Source organism: Ovis aries, chromosome 2 (genome assembly GCF_016772045.2).
Source record: "Ovis aries strain OAR_USU_Benz2616 breed Rambouillet chromosome 2, ARS-UI_Ramb_v3.0, whole genome shotgun sequence".
In the NCBI taxonomy this organism is placed as follows: domain Eukaryota; kingdom Metazoa; phylum Chordata; class Mammalia; order Artiodactyla; family Bovidae; genus Ovis; species Ovis aries.
In genome coordinates this window covers 24157242-24174574 of record NC_056055.1, presented here as the reverse complement: position 1 = coordinate 24174574, position 17333 = coordinate 24157242, and the positions used below count along the sequence as shown (strand labels likewise).

The 17333-nt window shown below is 53.2% G+C and overlaps 1 protein-coding gene across 7 annotated transcripts in view; it reads left to right on the top strand.

Moving 5' to 3' along the window:
- SEMA4D (semaphorin 4D) overlaps window positions 1–17333 on the top strand; it is a 125725-nt gene that overhangs the window by 105646 nt on the left and 2746 nt on the right. For 6 of the 7 annotated variants that reach the window (XM_027964183.2, XM_042242966.1, XM_060409034.1 and 3 more), the window contains 3 exons: window positions 3209–3381; window positions 3468–3511; window positions 4484–6792. In XM_027964183.2, coding sequence (XP_027819984.1) covers window positions 3209–3381; window positions 3468–3511; window positions 4484–5412 — 1146 coding nt within the window. In that variant the 3' untranslated portion in view covers window positions 5413–6792. Of the gene's footprint in view, window positions 1–3208; window positions 3382–3467; window positions 3512–4483; window positions 6793–6949; window positions 7160–14004; window positions 14215–17333 lie in introns of those variants that run through there. The other variant, XM_004004061.5, reaches the window with a different exon arrangement.

The following is a 17333-nucleotide window of genomic DNA, read 5'->3' as shown; positions in this document are numbered from 1 at the left end:
CTTTGACTACTCTAAGAAGAACCTCGTGTCAGTGGAATCCAACAACATTTGTCCTTTTGAGGTGGGCCTGTTTCCCTTAGCATCATGTCCTAAAGTTTCATCCATGTTGTAGCAGCTGACAGGATCTCCTTCCTGTCTGGGGCTGAGTAGCATTCCATCCTGCGCATACCCCACATCTGCTTTGTTCACCCCCTGGTAGACACTGGGGTTGTCTCTCCCCTGCTGCATGAACAGGCCTGGTCTCATCTCTGGTGCGTATGTGGCAGGCGTGCCCTGGGGCCAGGGGCCAGGCTAAGTGTGGCTTTTCTGGGGACATTCTGTAATGGTGAGATGCCACCTGTGCAGCAAAGGCGGGAGTCCCTCCAGCTCTGGCCACATCCACCCACAACCACCCACCCGTGGACGCAGAGATGAGAGCCCAGTGCTGCAGCTGAGGGCACAGTCCCCCGGAGGGTGGGGGCCTGAGCATGTGCATACTCAGCACAGCTCGCAGGAGCCGGTGGTCCCCGGCTGGCTTGTTTTCTTTCTCGCAAGAGCTGAGGTGGAGCAGTCCTGCAGCCCTGCCTCAGCGCTCCTGTCGAACCTGAGCAGGTCTGGTGGCAGCAGCACCCTAACTCACCTCCACACTCCCGATCCTCATGTTCCCACGACCTGCTTTCTGACTCCAGGGCCACACGTGGCCTTGGCACCTTTCCTCAGTGCCCCCGGTCTGGATGGCTCCCCATCTGCCCTCGTCTTGGTGACCTTCACACTTTTAGAGAGCACTGGTCAGCGTTTCATGGAATGCTCCTCCATTTTGGGCATACCTGGTGTTTCTTGTGTTTGGATTGGGGTTGAGCATTTTGGGGAGATGACTCTGTCTCAGGAAGGTGGAGTCAGTGTGACCTCTTGATTTTTGTTGTTTTTTTTTTTTTTGGCTGCGTCCAGTTTTACTTTTAGCTTGTGGGATCTTCATTGCAGCATGCAGGATATAGTTCCCTGACCAAGGCTGAAACTCAGGAGCATTGGGAGTATGTACTCTTAGCCACTGGACTACCGTGTTATCCCCACACTCTGTCAGTGGGAGCGACCCACCACAGAGGGCTGAGCCAAGCCCCGGCTCCTGGGGGGAGGGGTTGAAGAGTTTGGGGGCCACATTCAGCCCCTGCAGTGGCTGACGCTTATTTGTGGGCAACTGTGGGCTTCCCTGGTGGCTCAGATGGTAAAGAATCCGCCCTCAATGCAGGAGACCTGGGTTTGATCCCTAGGTCAGGAAGATCCCCTGAAGAAGGGAATGGCAGTATCCTTGCCTGGAGGATTCCATGAACAAAGGAGCCTGGTGGGCTACAGTCCATGGGGTCGCAAAGAATCAGACATGACTGAGCGCCTAATGCTGAGGCTAAACAGACACCCAGTTCCCTCTTGCCCACTGACTTTGGTGTCCATCCAGGGGCCTTGCCTGCTGCAGTCACTGCCATGAGGTCTCAGGCCACTTTACTGTTCCACATTCACTGGGATGGGACAGGCGCAGTCATGGGGGCTCAGCCCTGCCCTGTTGGGGAGCAAGGCTGAGTGGGCTGTAGGGCGGAGGGATGGAGCCAGCCTGGGACATTCCCTAGGGGAGGCTGCCGCCCTCCCCAACCCAGGCCACCTGCCCCACTTTGCATGAGTGTCTTCACCCTCGCCAGGGCCCTTCTATAGGTTCCTGCTGAAGTTGCCCACTGAGCCAGTCATCCCAGGAAACTTTTCCTCTCCTCAGAGTCATATGATCCCAACTGTGATCTGAGATGTCGTCCTGCTTCCTTCTTATGAATACAGGGTGCTCCTGGCCTCAGTGCCCAGGTCTCTGCCTATGTGGACAGGCCAGCACTGGGCCTGGCTCTCTGTCACTTGTCTTCATGGTGTGACGCCGTCGCAAGGGCACTGCCCTCTCTCAACTGTGCTCACACACAGTGGGTCTGTTACCCCTGGGCCTTCGAGGTATCACAGGCCAGGGGATCTGGGGTCACACAGGGACTTTGCACTCCAGCCAGACAGGTTACTTGAAAACGTGTTTGCGAGGACAGAGGCTGTGTCTCATCTGAGTTTCAAATACAAAGCGTCGTGTAAACTTGGCAATCTTTTGACATTAAACAAAGGCCTTTCTAGAATGTCAAGGTGAGAGTGACTCACCAGCAAAGGAGAGAGAAAACGCTGAGCTTCTGAATCGTCAGCCCTGAGTCTCCTGGTGGGCTTCAGGTCGATGCCGAAGGGCAGCCTTTGTTGTAGTTGAGCTCAGTGAGAAAAATCAGCCTGGCCCAATGGCCTCTGCGCCCGGTTTTCCTTCTGTGCTGCAGGCTCTGGGGCCATCAGCCTGAGAAGGAGATGTCCCAGGCCCAGTGCTGCGGAGCACGGAGGAGCCTGCTGTGCTCTCTGCTGCTCTCCCTGGCTCAGATGGTAAAGAATCTGCCTGCACTGCAGGAGACCCAGGTTCAATCCCTGGGTCGGGAAGACCTCCTGGAGAAGGGAATGGCTACCCACTCCAGTATTCTTGCCTGGAGAATCCCATTGACAGAGGAGCCTGGAGAGCTACAGCCCATGGGTCACAAAAGAGTCAGACACGACAGAGCAACTAACACAGACACTCTGAGCATGGCTCTCCATTCCCTAGCTGTGTTCATTTCTAGTAAATGTAGATGCGAGAGCAGTGACGGCCTCCTCTCTTGTCTTACTCTGTTTATTAAAACTCTGTTCTCCTCCGACGTTCACTTCGGCCTCACTGGATTTACACACTGACATGTGTCGTCTCTGTACCGGGGTTCACATGTCGGAACATGAGATGAGCTTTGGAGGCTGTGGCCTCTGGCCTAGTGAGGCTGGGAGGGTGGCCGGAAGTGTCAGGCTAGCGCATCTTGCTGCACATGGAGCTGGCAGAGGAGGTGCAGAGAAGCATGCTGGCAAGTAAGATGAGGGTGGGCGCTCGGAAGGGGAAGGAGGGGTTTGGACCAAGGCCCAGTGTACTCTGAGTTAGTCTGTGGGCTCCCCCCAGCCCGCAAAACCACACACTGCCCATGATGTCACAAAGCTGCTATGCAGATCTGTCCAGGATGTAATGTGGCCTTGTACCACTTCCTTCTCCAGAAGCTTGGGGAGCTGCCTTGTCACCATTCCCTGTGAGCTAGAGAAGCACCTGGCCCTTGAAGGCTGCCCCCACCCATGCCCACTGCTCTCATCTGTTTCACACCCACAGGGCAGGAAGTTTGTCTATGCCGGTTCCAACTCAGGCGTGGTGCAGGCTCCTGTGGCCTTCTGCGGGAAGCACAGCACCTGCGAGGACTGCGTGCTCGCCCGGGACCCCTACTGCGCCTGGAGCCCGGCCGTGGCCGCCTGTGTCGCCCTGCACCAGACTGACGGCCCCAGCAGGTACCGTGCGTGGCATCCTGGCGCCCTGCCCAGCCCCACGGCATGACGCGTGTGCACCCTGTAACCCGTGCCCCATTGTCTTGCAGGGGACTGATTCAGGAAATGAATGGGGACGCATCCACTTGCCCTGGTAAGTTGCCCGTCCCCACCACCTCCCCTTTAGGGGTGGCTGGGTCTCTTAACCATTTCATGACGCTTCGCTGTTGTAGCATTTCGCGCGTTTCGTTTTTCTTTCTCTACTCGGAACAGAGGTCGAGTATCTCGTGGCAGACCCCCATGATGTTTCTCTGTCCCTTATATCGCAAAACAGGATGCCGAAGCCATGCAGAGTGTGTTTACTGGAAGGCACTCTCACCCCAAACAGTGACGTCCACTCTTGATACGCCTCTCTCTGCCGCTTAGCTTGGGGCTACACCTCTTGTGGGGCTTCCCAGGTGGCTCAGTGGATAAAGAATCCACCCGCAATGCAGGAGATGCAGGAGACATGGGTTTGATCCCCGAGTTGGGAAGATCCTCTGGAGGAGGGCATGGCAACCCACTCCAATATTCTTGCCTGAGAATCCCATGGACAGAGGAGCCTGGCAGAGGAGTTGGGCACAACTGAGCAACTGAGCACACACGTATACACACCACTTGTGAGCTGGAGGGAGGTGCTCAGGAGAGATTAGTTCCCATTCCCCTTAGGTCATCCCACCCCTGCCAGGAGGTCAGGCATGTCCCAGCTGAAGGCAGGTGTGCCCTGGGCTCCCATTCCTAATCTGACCGATGTCACCAGTTAAGACAGGTTTAGGAGGAGGGGGCAAGGCCCACCGAGCTGCTAGCAGAAGTTGGATACGTTTGACCTGGCGCCGCCACCAGAAGGCACAGCTGGCTGCTCTGCAGCCTCCCTGGCCTGGGAGTTCTCCCCATCCCCCGGGGCTGCCACTGGGAGCTCATCTTTGTTTTCTGGTCACGCATGTCTTTATCTCCTTAGCTGTTCTGGAAGATTCCATGTTGCTCCACTGGATGAAATTCTTGTGTCCTCTTGTACATGCTGACCTATTTTTGAGAGAAGTATTGAGCGGGGTTGTTGATGCTGTGCACATTTATTTTAATGTTCCAGATAAAATTAAAGAAAGTTACCTGCAGCATTTTTTCAAGCATGGCGGCACAGCAGAACTCAAATGTTCCCAAAAGTCCAACCTGGCCCGGGTGGTATGGAAGTTCCAGAACGGCGTGCTCAAGGCCGAAAGCCCCAAGTACAGCTTGGTAGGCAGAAAGAACCTGCTCATCTTCAACCTGTCGGAAGGAGACAGCGGGATGTATCAGTGCCTGTCAGAGGAGAGGGTCAAGAACAAGACGATCTCGCAGGTGGTGGCCAAGCATGTTCTGGAGGTCAAGACGGTCCCACGAACCACAGTGGCCTCTACCTCGCCGGCCGCACGGACAGAAGGCAGTCGGATCACCCCCAGAGTGTCAGTGGGGCCCACCCCAGTCTCATTTCCCCAGACCCCAGCCGTGCGGCTCACCACACCGGGTGCTGTCCCCCCACCGTCCAGCCCCGTGGCACCCACCAGTACATCCTGCGAACCAAAGATCGTCATCAACACAGTCCCGCAAGTCCACTCGGAGAAGACATTGTATCTCAAGTCCAGTGACAACCGCCTCCTCATGTTTCTCTTCCTCTTCTTCTTCGCCCTCTTCCTCTGCCTCGTCTCCTACAACTGCTATAAGGGCTACCTGCCCGGACAGTGCTTGAAATTCCGCTCGGCCATGCTCCTCGGGAAGAAGAAGCCCACGTCGGACTTCTCAGACTTTGAGCAGAGTGTGAAGGAGACGCTGGTGGAGCAGGGCAGCTTCTCCCAGCAGAATGGGGGACAGCCGAAGCCAGCCCTGGACACCGGCTACGAGACAGAGCAGGACACGATGGCCAGCCGGCTGCCCACTGACCGGGAGGACTCGCAGAAGATCGACGAGCTCCCGGTCAGGGACCGGCCGTTCGACGTCAAGTGTGAGCTGAAGTTCGCCGACTCGGATGCAGACGGGGACTGAGGCTCCGGCCGCCCGCAGGGCCTTTGTGTTGCCAGTTCAGTGCCCCGTCCAGTGCTGCGTAGGTAGCCGTTGTCAGCAAATCTCAGCCTTCTGTGTCTTTTCTCTTGGGTCGCGCTTGTGACTTGGTTTCTCTTTGTCCTTTTGGAAAACAGCGAGCATCGAGTCTGGCCTCCCTGGTCGGTGGCGTGTTTGTGGAGTCGTTGCCCGCAGGCTCACCCATGGCCGCTCTGCGGCGGAAAGATGGCCAGACTGCCACTGGTCTGAGAAGAAGGGCCCTGAACGTCCCCTCCTCGTAGCAGCCGCTGAAAGATAATTTAATTCCAGATTGGAAATGACATTTCAGTTTATCAGATTGGTAACTTATCACCTGTTGTCCAGGTTGGCACGGACCTTTCCTTCCACGTCATTACTTTTTAGGATTTTGCTTTAATTATGTTGGCGTGTTGGGTCATTTTATTTTTTTAATTACTAAAGCAGATGTTTTAATATTTGGAAGATGTACATCTTCTGAATTTTGTTGTATATTAGGATAAAGGTATGGCTTATGTTGTCGCTTACGATTCTCAGGGATAAACTTACTTTTGCTAAATGCATTCTTTTCCGCTTTTAGAAATGTAGACAAAATCATCTCTTGATCACACTCCTTTTTTTAATTACTCTTAAAATTTTGTTTCTTGAGGGAAGCATCGTTTTTAGAGATTTTTCTTTCTGTACCTTTTTACTCTTGTCTTAACTCTTTCAAGGAGAAGGCTATGGGGGACCATTCCACGACACTGGGCAGAGTTTGGAGGGAGGGACGGGCCTCAGGGTGCTATGGATGGAGCTGGGCTAGCCCAGAGCTGAGGGGACAAGCGTGTTACAATCTAATGCCCATGGCCACTGGGAGAAACCTCTTGTTCAGGCAGAATGTTCTCCAGGATGTCTCCTTTTCCATTTTGCTTCCATCTCATGCTCTCTGCCTGCCCAGACTCTCTGTTTGGCCTAACTGAGCTGTCTACAACTGGAAAAGAGCTGGGTGGCCAGGGGGGCAGCCAGGCCAGTGACCACAGCCCCCCAGCCCCTACATGCTGCTGCCGCAGACCTGCCAAGCCTGGCGCCATCTGTCAAGGTGCAAGTGGGCCGCACAGTCCTCCCATTACCGACGTCACACTCCACCTCCTGCTTTCCAGACGCCCACAAGAGGAGGCTTTCTTTCCGTGGCAAAGAGCAATAAACTCTGAGCGTGTGTGCCTGTGTGGCCGATGTCATCTTCCAGCATGATAGGATTTGACCGTTCTGGTGTAAACATTTGTGTTTTATAAGATTTACTTTGTTTTTATTTTTCTACTTTGAATTGTATACATTTGGAAAGTAACCAAATAAACAGAAGCTTATACCCTTGGTACGGGCACGTGGTTCTCTGCGGCTCCTCGGCCGCCTCCCCGCGTGGCCTGGGCCCCTTCTCTCTCCTGTGCTTCATTCTCCTTCCCTGGCATGCGGCGCACTCCTGATGATTTCTCCTCAGAGCCCTCTCTCTTTTCTGTCCTCTGTCTCGCAGCCTCATCTCCTCTGCCCTTCCCTCCTCCGGGGTCCTCTTCCCTGTCCTGTCTGGGCCCCGACTCATCTTCCTCTCCCCGAAGCCCCTGGCCGGCCTCGGGCCCAGGGCCTGACAGCCACCTGCAGGTCACCTTGCTGCCGCCCTTCCTCAGCGACCAGGCCCAGCACGTGCATGCCCTGGGGACCTTCCATCTCTTCTGCCAGGCCACAGGTGAGCAGGGCACCTGTCCAGGTGGGGATGGGGGGGACTTCCTCCAGGAGCACTGCCTTCCTTACTGCACCCCTCTGGTAATCTCCAGCAGTACTTAACTGTGACCCCGGAGCTGTTCCTGTGGACAGTAGGGCTCAACCAGCGTTTTCCGTGAAGGGCCAAACTCTCGGGCTTCGCAGGCCATGGTTTCAGTTGCAGCTACTCGGCTCTTCTTTTGTAACCTGAAAGCTGCCAATGGGTGGGCATGGCCACGCACCCAAATTTATTTACAGACTTGAGCTGCAGCTTGCCGGTTACTGGTATATAAGGTGACTTCTGTATTGGCTAACAGTTTGGGGTTAATAGATGTGCCATCTAGAGATTTAAAAAATGAACTTTAGAGCCTCCAGAATGGGAATTGTTTTAACAGTTTGCTTCGAGATGTTTAAACGCAGAAAAGGTGTCAAGTCTAGTGTGCCCTCAGCCATAGGCAGTGTTGGCTGGGTGCTGGACAACACCGAGATGGGGCGTCAGCCATGCCTCCATGCCGAGTGTGTCCCGTGGGGGCTCTGGGCAGTGCTTGGTGGCCAGGTCTACCCGCTGCCATCTTCTAACTCATTAGTAGCTACAGAGAAAACACACAGTGTACTCCAGGCCTGCTCAAGAATAAACTTAGGAGGAAAAGCAAATCTCTTTTTTTCTATTTTTCACTGTTTGGAGAATTTAAGCAAGCTGTGGAAAGTGTTAAGCTGCTGCCCACTTCCCTATGGTTGGCTCACGAGCCTTCAAGCAGCCATGTCCTCTGTGACCCTGCACTTGTAGCCGCTGGGGGCTCTATGTGGGCCCTAGGCGGTAGACAGGGAAGTTATCCATGAAAGAAATGTTTGCCAACAGACCTGCGAGGGATGGGTCCGTGTGGCCCCCAGGTCACCTGGGTGCTGCTCTCAGCCCTGACTCCTCGGGCAGGCGCTGGGGAACTGCTTCAGCCCTCCCTGGCCCGGCCTGTGGTGGCAGCATCCTCCACAGCCACGCTGGGGAACATCCTCGGTGGTGGGAAGGTGGGGACACTTGGTACTGGTGTCTCCAGGCTCCCTGCTGACAGACACAGGCCTCGGGATCCCCACAGATGGCCTGTGAGGGCCCACCCCTCGATGGAGCAGTTTTGCTCTGTCTCCACTCGGGGACCTCCCCTTCCCGAGGGCGACCCGCTGGTGAGGGGCGGAGTGGACGAGAGCGCCTCTCCTCTGTCTGAGGCTGTGCTTGGGCCCTGTCCCTAGGCTTTTCCTGCTGCAGGTGGCTAGGTTGGGTACCTCCCATGATACATCCAGATCTAGGCGGGTGTTGCCCTTTTCTCCTAAATCTAGCCCACAAGCCCATGCTGGTTCCCTGTATAGTGCGGGTGTTCAAGCGCACGGTGTTTAAAACGGCAGCAGCCCTGGACAGCTCCTCCCCCAAGTGGTGGCAGGCATCGGAGCTCAAGCAGCTGGTGCAGGCTCTGCACAGGTGTCAGCTCCTGCCTCCACCTGCGGGCACCTCCCTATCCAGGCTGCTCCCACCTGGCCTTGGCCTGAGTGTCACTGCGGAGCTGGGCTTACCAAACCGTCCCACGGTGGCTGGAGCGCTGGCCCAGCTAAGGCCAGGTCAGCGTCTCACAGTGGGCACAGCCTTACAGCTGAGGGGCTGTGAGGGGCTTCTCCGCTCACTGTCTTCTCTGCCTCTCCAGATTATGCTGGTGGAATGTGTGTGTGCTTGGGTGTCTGTATGTTGATATATGTATGTGTACATAGGTACGTGTGTGTGCTTTGTGTACTGACATATCTCTGTGCGCACACGTGTGCCTGTATGTCTGTGTTCTTGCATGAACATGTATGCAGACACCCGTGTATGCGTATGTTTCTATTTGGTGCAGAGCACTCTGCACAGCTGTGCCTTGTGGCCATGCTTCTATTCAAAGGCCTTGAGGCTTGAGTATGGGGAAGATGAATTCTGGGTTTGGGGGTGGTTCTCCTACCTGCTGGCTGTCTTCTGTTTGAAAGTTAGGAATTAGGAAAATACCGATAAATGGAGAAAAGGGGTTCTGAGCTGGAGAAATCACGAAGGCATGTAGTCGTGTTCTGCTTTTCTGAAAAAATCCATGCTCTTGTGGCAAAATTAGAACAGATAAGCAAAGAGATCTGCCACTGTGTGCGTGTGAGCACATTTCATTTTGCCTGTAAATACACATTAAGATATGGGACATCTCAGAGGTGTGGCAAGTTCAGATTCAGACCCATTGCAATAAAGCAACTATTGTAATAAAGTGAGTTGCATGGATTTTTTTCCTTTTCCAGTACATTTAAAAGTTACATTTACACTATACTATAGTCTATGGCAAAACCAATACAATATTGTAAAGTAAAACACACACACACACACACACACAATAAAGCAAAGTGCAATTAAAAGAAAAAAGAATGGAATAAGCATTATGTACCTTAATTTTAAAATGCTAATGGTCATCTGAGCCTTCAGCAAGCTGAGGCACTTACATCAAAGATCCCCAGTCATAGTCACCATACAATTATTATATTAATGATAATGAAAAAGTTTAAAGTGAAGTGAGAATTACCAAAGTGTGATACACAGACAGAAAGTGAGCAAATGCTGTTGGAAAAAATGGCACCAATCAACTTGCTCAATGCAAGGTTGCCTCACATTTTTGATTTGTAAAAAACATAATCTCTGCAAAGTGTGATATAGCAAAGCACAGTCAAACGAGGCAAGCTTGTGCAGGTCACAGCGATTGGTGATGTGTCCGTTTGCATGTCTGTGCAAATCATGTGCTCGCACATGCACGTATATACACAAAGTTTTGCTGTCATTCAGTCGCTCAGTTGTGTCCGACTCTTTGCCTCCCCATGGACTGTAGCCCACCAGACTTCTCTGTCCATGGGATTCTCGTGGACTCTGGAGAGCTTCCCGGGTGACTCAGTGGTAAAGAATCCGCCTGCTAATGCAGGAGACAATGGATTTGATCCCTGGGTCAGGAAGATCCTCTGGAGGAGGGCATGGCCACCCACTCCAGTATTCTTGCCTGGAGAATCCCCATAGACAGAGGAGACTGGCAGGCTACAGTCCCTAGCGTCCCAAAGAGTCCCGAAGACAGGCCTGAGTGACAGCGCACACACACATGCGGACTCTGAGCCACTCAGGGGAATCCGGAGTGAGCGTCCTTGGTGCATACTCAGAGCCTCTGGGGGCTCAGAGACCAGAACAGCACCCCTACGGGGGCACCTGACCATCCAGTAGCTTGCAGTTCTCAGTGTGAATATGGGGGGTAGCTGGCCCCAGAGTCAGAGTTGAGCACAGGGAGGGGGATGCCTGGAGCTGCACAGGACATGGCCTGATGACTTGCGGTGATTTTACACCCCTCTCCAACTAGGGGCTCTCAGGCCCTTCACCTCTAGGGTGGGTCGGCTTCCCTCCAGAAGGGGCCGTTGCTCAGAAGAGTTCTGGTTTCCACACAGTGGAATATACTGGAGAAGGAAATGGCAACCCACTCCAGTATTTTTGCTGGGAAAACCCCATGGACGGAGGAGCCTGGTGGGTTACAGTCCATGGGGTCGCAAAGAGTTGGACACAACTGAGCAACTAAAACATACCCACAGTCAACTGTGTCTAGCGGTTTCCTTGGACAGGGTGGAGACAACAGTCCCACAGACCTGAAGTAGGGGCTGGGACCCGAGACTGCTGGCGGCCCCAGCCCACGGTAGCTATGAGGGATGGGCCCAGCACCCCAAATTTCCGGGTAGCAGGCCCCGGGGAGACAGGGCAGGCGGGTTTGGCTTGCTGGCCCAGGTCCCCACTGACATCATGTGTTGGCCCTGCTGACTGGTTTTAACTTTTCCTTTCCCTCTCTCTTTAATCTCTTCTGCATTCAGAATGAGTTGGATAGTTTTTTAAAAAGAATAAATGGAACGTAAGTACTTTAACATTTTTAATACTTGACACGGTTAAATCCCCATTTAGAGAACATTTAACGGTGCTTCATGTAAAGGTGCATGTGGGAGTGATTTTCATGTTGTTTGTGCCCCAATGACTGTGGGTCTAAGGAGAATTTGGCTCCTGAGAGGTCCTGGCCTGTATGGTTCAGGGTGACAAATTGTCCCCAGCTCAGGCCACCTGGGTTCTTTGTCTCAGAGTCGGTCAGGAGAACCTATCTGAGGTTCCTGTGACCCACGTTTGGGGCCCCCGTCCTGGTGACTCAGTGCGTGTCACCACTGGGCAGGGCGAGGAGATGAGAACTGACCTCACTGTCTGTTCTGAGAAGTCTTTGCATTTTTGATCAGTCATGGCTTGTGAGTATCAGCTTTTAGAGTTAGACTGCACGAAGTTGCCCACCAGCAGCAGAATGACTAAACGAAGCATGGTGTCCCCAAGTGCCTTCAGTTAAAGGGAGGCAGGCACCCAGCAGATGTCACAGACACAGGTGTGTGTACCTGTATGTGTGGGTCTGCATATATGTATAGGTATGCATATCTGAAAATAAGAGTATAGAGTTATCTGCGGGTAGGGTACAAAATGTTCTGTATACAAAAATGTCTATTGTACCAAATTATGGTTTCCTGGTTGGCTCAGTGGGTAAGAAGCCGCCTGCCAATACAAGAGACGCAGGTTCGACCCCTGGGTCAGGAAGATCTCCTGGAGAAGGACACGGCAACCCACTCCAGTATTCTTGGCCTGGAGAATCCCATGGACAGAGTAGCCTGGCAGGCTACAGTCCACGGGGTCGCAAAGGGTCAGACACGATTGAGCACACATACAGTGGTGATAGAACAAAACACCAACAACCCCACACAGAAAACAAGTGAACAGACCCCACGGTCCGCATGGGACCTGTACAGCAGGGAGCTGCCGTGTGAATCTCTTCTGAACACCTTTCAGAACTCCCTCCAGAGCCTGTGGCTCATGTCTTTCTTCCACATAGCACTCTGTTTTATTGTAGAAGCAATATTTGCTTGTTGTAGTGAATTTGAAACTTCAGGGAAGTATAAAGAGCAGAATCAAATCACAGCTTTGAGGATCCTGAATGTGGTGGGTCAAAGGTGAATAGGCCCCAGGGGGTCACATGGGGACCTGACTCACTAGGAGTCCATCAAAGGTAATTTAATTTTCTCTCTCCCCTTGTAAAAAGCCCAGCATGTGACAAAGAAACGTCTCAGCCAACTGCCTGCACCAGCCGCCAGCGTGCACACACGCTCCCACTCACAAGCACACCCAGATGCCTGTTGTTTTCATGCAGTTTTTTTAATCCTTCGGCTCTATCATTGGTTTTTCCTGCTTGGTGAACTCCAGCCACAGATAGATGTAGTCCTGGTACTCCTGACCATCCTGTGTGAAATGTTTTATTGTGTCCTTCCCAGGTTGGTGGGCATCTCAGATGGAATTGAGCTCTTGAAAGCTGATTCTCAGGCAGGACTGTGATCAGGCCGGGCTGCTCTGGTCCAAGTCAGACTCTGACCTGCCCGCCTGCCCGCCCAGGGTGGTACAATCAACATGGAATAGCAGGCATTTGTCAGGGAGCTAGGTCCCTGGGCAAGGAGGCCAGAAGGGCCCCCTGGTCCGCATGGTTGGGGTGCTCGGCTGGCACAGGCAGTGGGGGGGAATGGCCTCAGCATGGCCCCCTGCTCTGTTACTGGGAGCAGCAGGAACAGAGGGCGTAGGTTTCCCCCAGGGCCTGCCTCCCTCTCCTGCCCAGCTCTGAACCCCTCAGGTGCCTGGAGCAGACAGCAGCTGCTGCTACGTTAACGCCTGGACTGTCCTGTGCTGTCGCAGCTCAGCTCAGCCACAGGGTCTGCACACACCCCGGGAAGGAGCCTAGATGCTGACTGGGTGTTTCAGTCGGAACTTGTCCTGCCTTTGGCCCACGTTAGAGTGGAAGCCGGTGTCTTATCAGATGCTGGGGAGATGCCCTGGCTTGCTTGTTCTTTAGTAGGGACAGGAGGTGGGCCTGACTCAGCACAGCCCTTGGGGCCCAGGGTGAAGCCTAAAACCCTGGAACAGAGGAACAGGGGGCCCCATCCAGGAGGTGCCATGCTGAGTGAGGCTGATTCCAGCCTTGGGGCCAGAGTCCAGTTTTGCCCCAGGCTCTCCACACACTGGTCTCCAAGGCCCACACCCCCCGGCCTCTCTGTAACGAGCATGGGATCTGGGGGTGATAGTGCATGGAACCCTGGCATGCTTCAGGAAGGGGGCTTCAGCCTGGGCCCTTCTCTGCCTACAGTCCATTTTCCTCCAAGTCCTTATTCTGTAAGACAGGCTGTCAGCCCTTCTCAGCACCCCGGTGCTCCTAGGAGCTCCTGGTGACAGTCCCACCTCTGGTTGTGGAGGCCCAGCCAGGCCCCAAGGGGCAGGCAGCTCTGACCTCCCGATGCCCCAGGGAGAGGGAGCAGGCTTGCAGGGGCAGAGCTTTAGGCCAAAGGGGGGGGGCAGCAGGGCCAGGTGGGCACATGAGTTTCCCAGGCCCAGAACCTCTGTGCGGAATGCACACCCTCTCCAGAGCACAGCTGCCAGGCACGTCACGGGGGTGCACCGCGTGCGTGTCCTGGGGAGATGGCCGTGCAAGGGCACCCGAGCAAGGTCAAGGAGCAGGGAGCTACAGGGCACGAGGTGGTGAAGTGTTTGTGCCCCTTTACTCCCTGGGGACCACAGTGGGGAACCACCTCCAGGGAAAGGACAGAGATTTAGGAGAAAGCTGTCCTGTCACTTTGGGACAAGCTGGGACAAGACCCCTCATCTGGGAAGCCCCCACCCCCTGCCTCCCATATCATAGTTCCCATGACCCTTAGTGGGGGTCCCAGGGGTGAAGACAGTCTGTGTATCCCCAGGCCCTGCGGATGTTCACTTCCTCTGGGAGAAGAATGGGCGCGAGCTGGAGGTGTGTGTGCCAACACAGACCCATACACTGCCTGATGGCAGGGCCCTCGTGCTCAGCTGGCTGCGAGACGCCCTCCGGGAGAGTGCCGAGTACCGCTGCTCTGTGCTCTCCTGGGCCGGGAACAAGACCTCCAGGGTGCGGGTCACCGTGACCAGGCTTGGTAAGTGAGCTTCACTGTTTACCCTTGTCCCTTGAGCAGCAAGCAGGCTTGCATGGGGACATTTCAGTCTGGGGATTACCTATCAGCTTTCATGAAGACAGAAAGTTACTTTTTCACTGTCGTATCTCCCAACTGCATGCCTGTGTGTGCCCACCTGCACACACACACACCTGGGCCCATAAGCACACATGCACACATGCTGGCTGCCAATCCCGTCCTCCCAATGTTAGACTTACATTATAAGGACGGCCAACTCTGTATGGCCAGATAACAACTCTGTAATGACGTCCCCTTCTGTACTTCTGTTTCCCACATAACCAACCACGGTGCCGGTCCCTGTTTTCTTGGTTTATTGTTTTTCTTGTTCAGTTGCTAAGTCGTATCTGACTCTTTATGACTCCATGGACCACAGCATGCTAGGCTCCCTGCTCCTTCAGTATTTCTGAAGTTTGCTCAGATTCATGTCCAGTGAGTCAGTGATCTAAAACATCTCACCCTCTGCTGCCCTTTCTCCTTTTGCCTTCAATCTTTTCCAGCATCAGGGTCTTTTCCAATGACTCAGCTCCTCTCATCAGGTGGCAAAAGATTTGGAGCTTTAACCTCAGCATCAGTCCTTCCCAATGAGTATTCAGGACTGATTTCCTTTAGGATTAACTGGTTTGATCTCCTTGCTGTCCAAAGACTCTCATGAGTCTTCTCCAGCACCACAGTTCAAAAGCATCAATTCTTTGCTCAGCTTTATGGTCCAACTCTCACATCCATATATGACTACTGGAAAAACCATAGCTTTAACTATACAGACCTTTGTCAGCAAGGGAGGGTTCTGCTTTATAATATGCGATCTAGATTTGTCATAGCTTTTCTTCCAAGGAGTGTCTTTTAATTTCATGGCTGCAGTCGTCATCCATTGGTTTTGGAACCCCAAGAAAATAAAACCTGTCACTGCTTCTGCTTTTTCCCCGTCTATTTGCCAGAAATGATGGGACCAGATACCATCATCTTAAGTTTTTTAAATATAGAGTTTTAAGCCAGATTTTTCACTCTCCTCTTTCACCTTTAAGAAGCTCTTTAGTTCCTCTTCTCTTTCTGCCCTTAGAGTGGTATCATCTGCATATCTGAGGTAACTGATATTTCTCCTGGCAATCTTGATTCCAGCTTGTGATTCACGCAGCCCAGCATTTCGTGTGATGTACTCTGCTAAGTGTCCGATTCTTTGTGACCCCATGGACTGTAGCCCCCCAGGCTCCTCTGTTCATGGGATTTTCCAGGCAAGAATTCTGGAGTGGGATGCCACTTCCTTCTTCAGGGGATCTTCCTGACCCAGGGATCAAAATCGGGTCTCCTGCATTGCAGGCAGACTCTTTTACTGTCTGAGCCACCAGGGAATCCCAAATGAAAGTGAAAGTCACTCAATCCTGTCCAACTCTGCGACCCCATGGACTATATAGTCCATGGAATTCTTCAGGCCAGAATAGGGGAATGGGTAGCTTTTCCCCTTCTCCAGCAGATCTTCCCAACCTAGGAATCAAACTGGGGTCTCCTGCATTGCAGGCGATTCTTTACCAACTGAGCATTCAGGATATTCTGCAAAGAAGTTAAATAAGCAACGTGACAACACAGCCTTGACATACTCCTTTCCTGGTTTTAAACCAGCCCATTTTCCTTGGTTGTTGTTTTGCTTGGTTCATACTTGTCATTACAGCCACCCAGACTCTGCAGTTAAATCCCCGATTAGCACAGACACACTGGGTCCCCCTACTGTCAGCTCCCCAGACCCTCTGCACCAGGAGCCATGTGCCTCCTGGGAACCAGCCCTTCCTGCTGAGGCTGGAGATTCCGTTCCCCTGGTATTGGGTCTCATGACCTGTTTCTGGTGTTCCTTTGACTTTCTCCATTTTTCTCTGAAGTGTTTCTTCTGGCACACTCAGTGTGTCTTGGGGAAGACAGCATTTTGAGAGCCTGTCTTTTGTCCATCTTCACTTACCAGCGGGGCGGACAATTCTGATGTGAAAATCATTCCCTAGTGTGATGCTGGCTCTGTCTTCTGCTCCTGAGGGTCTCCCTGTGACCCCATGTGACTACCGTCTTTCTGAGCACTGTATCAATCAGTGCCTGGCTAGACCCCTTACACATGGTAGCCTCTGCCCTTCAACTATCAGAAGTATTCAGCACTTACTTTTCTCATTTCCTGTCTCCATGAAACTGTTCTCCTACATTCTGGGCTACTTGGCCTGGCCCTCTGTCCATCTTCTCTATCCTGTCACCTCTACTTGTTAGCTTTTCTCAACTTTATCTTTCCCACCTGTTGGTGAATTTTTGTCCCCGTCACACTTTCACTACTCAAGAGTTTTCATTTTTTGTCATGACTGCATTCTCTTCTCGTCTCATGGATGTAGTATCTTCGCCCCTTTCCAAGGTTATTGAGAGGATTTTCCAGTTCTTTTCCCTTTCAGCTGTTCCTTTTTGATGGTTCTGTTTCCCTCCGAAGTCTTGGGACCCTTGATAGTCATCTACCCAAGGTGTGGCCTTTGGATGGGCAGCATCTGTCTACCTGGGAGCTCCTTAGAAATGCAGAGCCCCTCCCAAGTCCCGGGGGCATCTCAAGTTCTCCAGGCAGTTCCAACGTGCACTAGGGAGTTGGTCTGCCCTGCACCCCTCCACTGTCACATGGAGGGGCTCCAGCTAAGTCCACATGGCTCAGGTTGGATTATCTGTGAGGACAGGGGTTGGCAAGAGGCTGGGGCCTTATCATTTAGTCACATTTGGTCTGCCTTCAGAGCAGGTACTGCCTAGGCCCCTGGTCCTGAGCTCTCCAAGACCACCAGTCTTCAGGAGCAGACGGAGGGCAGCATCCTGGCTGTGGAGAGTGGTTAGGGCCTGGGGGCTCCGTAAGCGAGCCTGCCCTGTCTCAGCTCCCAAGGTCCCGACTGCCTCCCCACTGCTGCCGGCCTTGGACCCTGCAAGCTTGCGTCTGCTGGTTCTACTGAGGCTGTTTCCACTGGTCCCTCTATTTCTCAACTCCCAGCTTTTCAGCTTCCTCTCCTGTTCTTCATCCATTTTCAAGATGGAGTTTATATGTAAATGTGCATATTTTTAAAAGGTCCTTTGTCCTTTGAGTG